This window comes from Camellia sinensis, chromosome 10, assembly GCF_055761805.1.
Source record: "Camellia sinensis isolate YWXY chromosome 10, ASM5576180v1, whole genome shotgun sequence".
Taxonomy (NCBI): domain Eukaryota; kingdom Viridiplantae; phylum Streptophyta; class Magnoliopsida; order Ericales; family Theaceae; genus Camellia; species Camellia sinensis.
In genome coordinates, this window is record NC_138970.1 from 159,291,874 (window position 1) to 159,301,701 (window position 9,828).

At 37.7% G+C, this 9,828-nt stretch overlaps 1 protein-coding gene across 2 annotated transcripts; it reads right to left on the reverse strand.

The window, feature by feature from the left end:
• Positions 1-795: 795 nt before the first annotated feature.
• On the reverse strand, positions 796-9,519 carry LOC114258972 (proline-rich receptor-like protein kinase PERK9). 2 transcript variants are annotated; one of them, XM_082892669.1, is made up of 9 exons: positions 9,036-9,294; positions 7,170-8,948; positions 6,437-6,850; positions 6,271-6,357; positions 4,586-4,656; positions 4,372-4,448; positions 4,135-4,282; positions 1,584-1,745; positions 796-1,248 (listed from the first exon to the last, which is right to left on the reverse strand). In XM_082892669.1, the coding sequence occupies exons 2-9, from the start codon at positions 8,431-8,433 to the stop codon at positions 1,069-1,071; spliced, it is 2,403 nt and encodes an 800-aa protein (XP_082748795.1). In that variant the 5' UTR covers positions 8,434-8,948; positions 9,036-9,294; the 3' UTR covers positions 796-1,068. The 2 variants fall into 2 exon arrangements, with proteins under 2 accessions (XP_082748795.1, XP_028054769.2); XM_028198968.2 differs by having other exon boundaries at positions 7,170-9,519.
• Positions 9,520-9,828: the final 309 nt, after the last annotated feature.

Sequence of the window (9,828 nt, forward strand, 5' to 3'; positions counted from 1 at the left end):
TTCTAACCGTTGTCTGCACATGAATGGAGAATAGGAGATTACAAGACGGTGGTAGGGAGGGGAGGGCCTGTGACTACAGCAGTGGGAGTGGGGAATGCATGCAATGGTGGGGGTAGGAGGTGACGGATTATGACAATTGCGCTGGAAAAGAGTAGAGGTTGTGCTAGTCAGTCATGCAACGGTGGGGGTAGGAGATGACAGATAATGACAATAGCGATGGAAAAGAGTAGAGGTTGTGCTAGTTAGTCGGGGATTGATGAATAAGAGAAGAGTAGATGTTGCTAGTCGGGGATTCGTGAACAGAGGAACTGCAAATGCAGGTGTGGGGAGGCAAGGGGTTTCAACAACTTAAAAGCTTGCCTTTGGTTAAATAAATATATATATAAAAACAAAAAAAAAAAAATCTCAAAAGAAAGAACTCTTTAAAAGGAAATAAATAAGCATTGTCTTCCACAAGTATTAGATGTTGCAGAGATGGTACTTACTGGCCATGTTTGCCATGAACATGTTCCTTGCTTTTTCTGTTAAAATGCTTTTCAATAACACCTTTCTAATCTTCTCTGAAACATTCATTCTTCTAGACTATAGTGCATTTACACGAATCAAGTGCCCCATAGTTTCTTTGTTTATCTTTTAACCCTTTGTATTATTATCTGTTATCATTATTCCATCCACGAGCATAGAGAGCTGTTAAAATTTTTATTATTTTTCTCACTTCCTATGCGGATTTACACAATTACAACACAAAAGCATTCAGTTTTTTCTTATAGCTGCTAAAAACAAAAAGCTTGGGAATTTGAAAAAAGGATGACAATAACCTTTGAATAAAACATATTGGTGATAACAAGAACTTCCATCTGTTTACTTACAAGGGAAAAAATTGCTAGGAAAAAAAAAATCATAATCTAATATGTATAAGCTGCGAATAAACCTACTCACAAAATTTAATCAAAGAGCTTGACCTCGGTACCTACATCTGATGCAGCCAGGTTCAAGACTGACAAAACCTCAATATTTCTCGGTTAAGTAAAAATGCACTCATCTTGTCTAATATCGACTGGCATACTCTTAACTATCCAAGCTAGCTTGACTAAAAAAATATGTACTGTGATCTTGACTCCCAAATGCCATCCTCTGAAACAATCTAATTTCTTCAGATTGTTCTGCAGAGTTAAATACTTCACTTTCACCAACCCTCATTCCATTGGTTAGATCTGAGATAGCCATGCTATCGAAAGCTCTCACAACCTGAGAAGCATAAGCATTTTTAGAATAAGAACACCATATCCTAAGAAGAAATTTAGGAAAATTTTTTAGCCTCCGTTTGGGAAGTGGGTTGGCTTTTTGGCTTTTTTGACTATATGAGCCTGGGCTCAAAAGCTTGGTTTGGGAAGGGCTTTTGGCTTTTTGGCTTTTTTGATTTTTTTGTGAGAGAAGAGTGTAATGATTATGGGGTTGGATGGGATGTTTTGTCTGTTGTGGCTCATGAGCCTATTCTGTCTTTTATGGCTCATTGAGCCAAAAAGCCCAATGAACCCTTGCCAAACCAACCCTTAATCAATTGTGAATCCAAAGTTAACTACCTGTCCCATTCGTGGTCTCTTGGCAGCTGAATGTCGCACACAAGCTGCAGCAGCCTCGATCATTCGAAACATTTCATTATCAACGTAGTTCTTATCAAGCCTTGGATCTGCTAAGCCTTCAAATTCCTCAGTATCAAGAGCTTGGCTAAGCAATGGTCGAGCCTGAAAGATAAATTTGAATTTTTAACTAAGTGCACAGGTATAGGTATCCCATCCTCACAGATATTGTCATGCAACAATTGGCTCAATCCTATTTGTACTTACGCGAGTTATTCTGTGTTTTCCCTACATTTAACTAATGAAGTTCTTATAAACCTTATAATGTTCAAGGGTCCATTTGTACAAGTGCATGTATGAAAAATCTCACAGCTTCTACAAAAATGGGAAAACAAAATTATCTGAAATAAGTTGTCCTTTATTCAATCATAAAGACTAATATGGGGTGTGCATTTCTAGATTTGAAGAACTAAATGGTAGTAATTAGCATCTGAATTGTTCTAAAATAATTCACATCTGAATTACCCAAAACTTTGTTATTAAGAAATCCTTATTTAGAATTAGTAGATTTCTTTATATATCCTTATTTTCGGTAGATGATTTCTTTGTATATCCACCATTTGATTGTTGTTACATGCAAGTTCTGTGCACAAAATGTGGGCTAGGGTTGTCTGGGTGGATTATTACAGGTCTGTCTCTCTTGGTGTTGCAGTTTGAAGATCAACACCAGGTATACAATCATGGTTTCGAGCTTATAACTACATTTGAACATGTTTTTATTTGCCAAATTCTCCTGACTTGACCTGTGTTCAATCCTATATATTTTCTGGATCTGTTACTGTTAGAAAAACAGGGCTAATTGGCGAAAACTGAGAGCCCCACTCGAAGAGAGCACAAAGCAGCTTGATCTAGGTAGACTAGAAAACCCTGCTCGAAGCTCACCTAAAGGGCACTGAAGCAGCACATAAATTTCTGGAAATCATGCAACTCCTTTATTATATATATAGGGCAATAGTTTTCTATGCTAATTACATTGAAACTTGAAAGTAAATTTGGTTTTCCTAGCCTCTCTGGAGACCTAAGCTTACACAGAAAACCTAACTATAATCTATCCTTGAAAAGTATACTAAATGCTTTTGATAGCATTAAGAACACTTCTCTGGATTTAGTGTTTTCTTAAAAAACCACACTCGCACTAAATCCTTGCCACTGGTCAATTGCAAATGGATCAAGTGTTTTCTTAAAAACCCACACACTCGCACTACATCCTTGCCACTGGTTGATTGCAAATGGAGTGCTGCATAGTGTAGGATGGAGGATTCTGTGGTTGCAGTCTAGTATCAAGAGGAGGCTAACAGAGCCACCAGTGAGTGGAAATTGAACAGGGATTTTTGCGGATCAAGATGTCAAGGTTAAAGTGTATCTGGCTTGGGTCGTAAATCGTTTTTCTTGAGTCTTGTAATTGTAATCTTGATATATTGGATTATTTACACCACCAGGGTGCCTATGGTTTTTCTTTGGGAATAAGTTTCTTCAATGTCTTACATACAAATCATTGTGTCTTGATCTCTAGCGATTTGAGTGGTTGCTATTGAATTATAGTTTGGTTGTTTGACATTGATATTTTGGCAAATTGAGATTACTTGTTGAGTTTAAATTTTAAACCACAAATGTAGGTGATAGACTATGTTACATGGACTCTTCAAAATAAATCAAATACCCGTGTCGGACACCCGACACTCGGACAAGGGTATGAGATATGTGTCGGATACTTTTCAACGGATACTTCTTATATAATTATATATAACACTATTATTATATGTACATATTGTTGTATAATTGCTATAAATGTCATTTTGACACTATAAGTTAAATATAATACCATTTTATCTCACATATTAGATTAAAAATATAAAAATATGACATTTTTTTGCCGAGTCCGCGTATCCTTAAATTTATGATTTGATGAGTCCGACCTCTAGATACATACCCGCACCCGACACCCGTACCCGAGTCCATGTAACATAGGTGATAGAAAGGCATTATGGGAAGGATTGGGGCAGTTCATCCACAGGGATGGTGCCACATGGTGTAGGTTTGTGGAAAGGGGCTATGAGGGGTCATGATTCCTTGGATTGGGAGATCTCAAGTACAGAGTATTTTCGGTTAATTCTTTCTACCAAGACTTTTGTGGTGGAGATTCGACCTATGAGGCTTGAAAAGACATATGGAGGAAATAAGGAGCCTCCTAAGGTCGTCTTTTTCTCTTTGGCAACCACCTTAGGAAGAGACACAAGTTGATTATTGATTGGTGTTGAATGTGTAAGCAGTAAAGGGGCATTTGTGAATCATCAACTATTGCATTGTCTTGTGGCAAGCCAGTTGCAACCATGGCCACTATCTTAAGTAGTGACAAGTGTGGCCAAATAGATCTGCTAAATGTATCACTAGTTCATGCATGCCTAAACATAAAAGTAGCAATTTAAAACTTGATTATAGTTATATGCCATAGTAAAAGAAAACGTAGGACCAGGTTCATATTCACAAAACCTACCCATTCAACTAGACTCTCCTCTCCCAAGGGTTGAGATGGATCCACAGACTTGCGTCCAGTAATTAGCTCCAGAAGAACAACTCCAAATGAGAATACATCAGATTTCTCGGTCAGTTTGCCACTTGATGCATATTCAGGAGCCATGTATCTGAAATCAAACCAATCAAAATATTTAAAAAACACGTCTCTTAAAATTCTTGGTGATTATCCACACCAACCAAGGATGGGGTTGCCTACCCAAAGGTTCCAATAACACGTGTGGTTATATGTGTATTTGCATCGAGAGCTAATTTAGCGAGCCCAAAATCAGAAACCTGTAAAGTGAAAAAACAGGAATTGTGAAACTACATTCTAGACATAACATTAACGACTAACAAGAGAAATACACACAAAAAAAAAAGAAAAAAAAAAAAAGAAAAAAAAAAAAGACATTTGTGAAAACTACACATACCCGAGCTTCAAAGTTGTTATCTAAAAGAATATTTGCTGACTTAATATCCCTGTGAATAATCCGAGGATGGCCTGTCATGCATATAGAATCAATATGAAAACATCAACAAACAAAGCAACATCTTCAATGGAAACAGTCACTCTAATAGTTAACAATAAGATTCATTATTGATCAAGATACATAGTCATAGTCAAGACAAAATTTAAAAAAATGAGAGGTGACTGATGTAGAGGACACAAAGATTTTAAGATCAGATGCAAGGTCGTGACATCTTTAGAAATAAAATGGCATTGCAAATAACCCACCTTTTTTCTGTCAAAACAAATTATATTTATTTTTGAAATAATAATAACATTGGTTATTTCATCCCTCCTCTCATCTCATATACTGGAATTTCCTTTATGGGAACCTAGCTTTGTTCCCTACAATCAACGTATAGTTGTAATATTTTAGATGTGAGCTATGTTAAATGAATTATACTAAATGTATGAAGCACATGTGTCGGGCACTTGACACTTGGATATTTTGTCTGCCATGTGTAGTTGGATAGTTAGCTAGCAAATATATTTAATAATTCGAGTTTACTATAAAACTATACATAAAGGCTCCATATTATGCATCAAATGCACTATGTTACCCTGTGCACAGTATTTTGCCCACAAAAAAAGAAAAAGAAAAAAAAAAAAAGGGATATGATTGAGATCCCCTCAAACTTCCACCCCCACCACTCCCACACACACATGGGGGCTGGTGATTGGAAAAAAAAAAAAAAAATTGACCAATTAAAAGCAAAGGGGGTCATGGGGGTGACCCCAAAAGGGGGTCCGAATCTTTTTCCAAAAAAAAAAAGAGTTTATTAAAATTAATACGAAGGAATTGATCTATATTAGTTGTTTCCTAATAGTTATTTCAATTATTTCATACAATTTTTTGAGCTATAAATTAGGAACTTCGATTATATTGCCATTTTAAGGCATTTTACTGGTTGATATAATTTAAATAAAAACATAAATCTACTTTGGTGATTTATATAATACAAACAACAACAAATGACATTTACATGTTGTGTGGAATAGTTGGGGTTCATCACATATACATTGTAAGAATACTCAGAAGAATTTTTTTTCAAAAACTTAAGGGCCATCCTATGTTACATGGACTCTTCAAAATAAATCAAATACCCGTGTCGGACACCCGACACTCGGACAAGGGTATGAGATATGTGTCGGATACTTTTCAACGGATACTTCTTATATAATTATATATAACACTATTATTATATGTACATATTGTTGTATAATTGCTATAAATGTCATTTTGACACTATAAGTTAAATATAATACCATTTTATCTCACATATTAGATTAAAAATATAAAAATATGACATTTTTTTGCCGAGTCCGCGTATCCTTAAATTTATGATTTGATGAGTCCGACCTCTAGATACATACCCGCACCCGACACCCGTACCCGAGTCCATGTAACATAGGGGCCATCTCATATGCATTTGTAATAATACTCATGAAATAGAGGGTCCAATTCAATAGAAGAATTTTCAAAAACTCAAGGCGGTCATTCCATATAGATTGTAAGAACTTACAAAATAGAGCAATAATAGTAGAATTTTAAAGAATTAAGGGAAGTCATAATCATCAAATAAAAAAATGAGGAATATAGATAATTACAGTCTTCATGGAGATAAGCAATTCCACGAGCAGCACCAGAAGCAATTTTCACACGTGTTGCCCAATCCATAACTGGCCTACCTTCTCCTACAAAAGTGCAAAACCCCCAACATTAGTTAGCCACCATGACAAACCAACCCTTCAAGTCACAAAAATGAAACTTTACCATGAAGATGGAAGTAAAGGGTGTTGTTAGGGACATAGTCGTAGACAAGTAGTCTTTGTTTCTCAGAAATGCAATAACCCACTAGTGAAACCAAATAACGATGGTGTATGCGACTAATAATTTCAACCTCAGCTTTAAATTCTCGCTCCCCTTGTCCCCCACCAATGTTTAACTGCTTTACTGCAACCTCTCTCCCATCCGCTAGGTACCCTTTGTATACACAACCAAATCCACCTTCACCCAAAAGATTCTGCACTGAAAACCCATTTGTGGCCTCCACTAGTTCTTCGTATGTAAACCACGATCTTGATGAACTGCCTAAACCACCTGGCTCTGATGGTGAATATACAATATCACTGCCAGAACTACTTCCAAAATGGGTTGCCAATGACTGTGCCTTTAACAAGGCAGAATCTGGACAAAAATCATGAACCATCATATTGCCAAAGTCTCATGTAAACATATATGCAATTGCATTGTGTGCAAAGCAAACGTTGCAAGGAAATGAATTAAAAAATCTTGTTCTTAAAAAACAAGACAATTTTTAATAAATAATATGGCAAGACTGAACATTTGGTGCGTCAATAATTCTGAACAAGTTGAAGGTAAGAACAAAATACAGACACATACACATGAAGACATGAATTGAAAATTTTTAAGGGAGATAGGAAGGGAAAAATATAACATCTTGAAGGAACCTTTTTACGTTAGCCAATTTTGTTTTAAAAATTACCTGATTTGTAGGAAGATGAGGTTGGCAAAATGTAGCCACCATTGATGCCGGAAACCTTTTTCTTTTGCCTTCTTATGCACCAGGCAGCAATTCCAATGAGACTAAGCAGTAAGAAACTTAGTGCTAGACCAATAGCCACTGTACCTCCTGTACTAAGGCCCCCGTTACCTGTGGTGACTGATATTTCTGGTGCATTGGCACTAGAATTGTTGGTCGTTAGATTACTTGATGGTGGATCTGGAACTTGAGAAGGAGGAGGAGGAGAGGGTGGAGACAGAAGTAAGGGAGGAGGCGGTGATTGATGCATTATGGGTGGTGGTGGTGGTGGTGGTAGTAATTTTGGAGGAGAATTTGAGGAAGGCGGAGAAGCTGATGGAGTACTGGATGAAGAATTAAGCCCAGGAGGTGGTGGTGGTGGTGGTGATGCAATGGGTGGAGAAGCTGACGGAGTACTGGATGAAGAATTAAGCCCAGGAGGTGGTGGTGGTGATGAAATGGGTGGCATCGATGCCGGTGAAGGAGGTGGAGGTGGTGATGCAATGGGTGGCATTGATGCCGGTGAAGGAGGTGGTTGTTTAGATGCTGGTGGTGGGGGTGAACTTTCTGGTGGCTTTGACGATGGTGGGGGTGGAGAATTTTCAGGAGGCAGTGATGACGGAGGGGTAGGTGAACTTGTTGGTGGCTTTGATTGGGGTGGAGGAGGTGAATTCTTTGGGGTTTCTGATAATGGAGGTGGAGGAGAACCTGTTGGTGGATTAGATGATGGTGGTGGAGGTGAAATGGCTGGTGGGTCAGCCGATGGAGGTGGAGGTGAAGTAGCATTTGATGATGGAGGAGGAGGTGAAATTGCTGGTGGATTTGAAAGTGGTGGTGGTGGTGGTGGAGGTGGAGAATTTGAGGATGGAGGTGGAACATTAGCTGGGGGAGGAGAAACGGATTGAGGAGGAGGTGATGTTGTAGACGACGGCAAACTGGCAGCGGGTGTCGGTGAAGACACCGTGAGTAGTGGTGGTGGAGATAGGGAGGAAGGAGGAGGAGATGTGAGGTTAGGGGTGGGAGGTGATTGAGGTGGTGGGGATGGAGGAGAAGGAGTTACAAGGTCTGGTGGATTCGCATTGGGATCAGAAGATGGAGTAGTAAGAGGAGCTAGTTGAGGAGAAGAAGGCTGAGGTGGTGGAGGAGAGGAAGGCTGAGGTGGTGGAGGGGTGGACTCAGGTGAGATCGCAGAGGGGGAAGAATTTGGAGATGGCGAAGTAGTTGCCATCTCAAAATTGTATACAAAATATCAATTGCAATACAACATCACGAAATTCTCAGACTACCAAAGAAAAAAATAAAGAAAATCTCTAACCATTCATGATTACTTTACAAGATTCCCATTGTTATTGTGCAAAAACGAAATTCACAATGACCCATATCAAATTTTAGGCAAATCAAAATCTCTAAACAATCACTTAGCTGATTCACTGCCCAAATTCTGAATTTCATCGAATTCCACAAAAAGATCACTATCCACAGTCAAGTAAATGAGCCGGTACATGAGCAACTATAGAAATTTTCAAGATTTTATGGAGTTACAGAACCCAAACAAGTTCAACGATCAATTTCTGTCTAAAGTAAAACCACTGGCCCAATTTATCGAACACTCCAACTGCAATCACAAAACACTTTCCAGAGCAAAACCCAGTCCACCAAACACAATTTTGAGCAAAACCCAGATCCCCCAAACGCTTCTAGAGAAGAACCCAAATCGCTAATCACGTTCACTGAACAGGTTTGCTGCAAGAACCCAAAATCAACAAGCCACGCTTTGAGCAAATATACCAAAACTCCAAAATTTGGCAAGAATGTTGAAAAAGAACTCACTCAAAATTCTTGTAGAGACACTCCGAAGGCAAAAAAAAACCAACAAATTCATCATGCAAATGCACATATAAGACAACAACCCAAATGCCAAAATTTCCACAATCCTTTACCTTTCTCTCAAATTTTCTTTTTCTTTTTTTTCTTTTTCTTTTTCTTTTTTTCATATACCCAGAAGAAGCTACACTTCAGGCTCAGAAGCTTTTTTTTTTTTTGGGTGAATAAAGGCTCAGAAGCTGAAGCCCAAATACAAGGGTAAAACAAACAGTTGTATCAAATCCAAACCCAAGTTATAGCGACCTCAATTTTTTTTTTTCTTTTCCTTTTCCATTTTAACATGCAAAAAGAAAAGGAAAGAAAAAAGAAAAAAAAGAAATAGTAATAAATTTGATTGATTTTGCTTCAATTTTTTAGCTTCAATTAGCGGCACGCAACGTAGAAGATATGCTCTGATAGACCACCAAGGATCCTCTAGAGTGAAATTCTTCTAAAGTTTCCTAGAGTACTATATTGTGTGGTTGAGATTTACTGGCAAGTCACATCAAAAAAATTGATGTAACTTGCCAATAAATCTCAACCATACACTGTAGCACTTCAGGAAACTTTAAGAAAAAATCACTCTAGAGGATCCTTGCTCCTGATAGACAGCTCTTAACAATAATTTAATAATATTATAAGAACAAAACTATTTCACCACTAATGGATCATTGCTGTTACTCTTAGGCTCCGTTTATTTGGATAATTAGATGGAGATTAAGATTGATAATAAAGCGAGATTTATTAAAATTGTGTTTGT

What these genes read in the sequence shown, in the direction of transcription:
- LOC114258972 (XM_028198968.2), bottom strand. Translation starts at nt 8,433, where the DNA reads ATGGCAACTACTTCGCCATCTCCAAATTCTTCCCCCTCTGCGATCTCA. An exon ending in CTCATCTTCCTACAAATCAG is followed by an intron (nt 6,851 to 7,169) that starts GTAATTTTTAAA and finishes ATTTTTGTCCAG; the next exon opens with ATTCTGCCTTGTTAAAGGCA. An exon ending in CCTTTACTTCCATCTTCATG is followed by an intron (nt 6,358 to 6,436) that starts GTAAAGTTTCAT and finishes GCACTTTTGTAG; the next exon opens with GAGAAGGTAGGCCAGTTATG.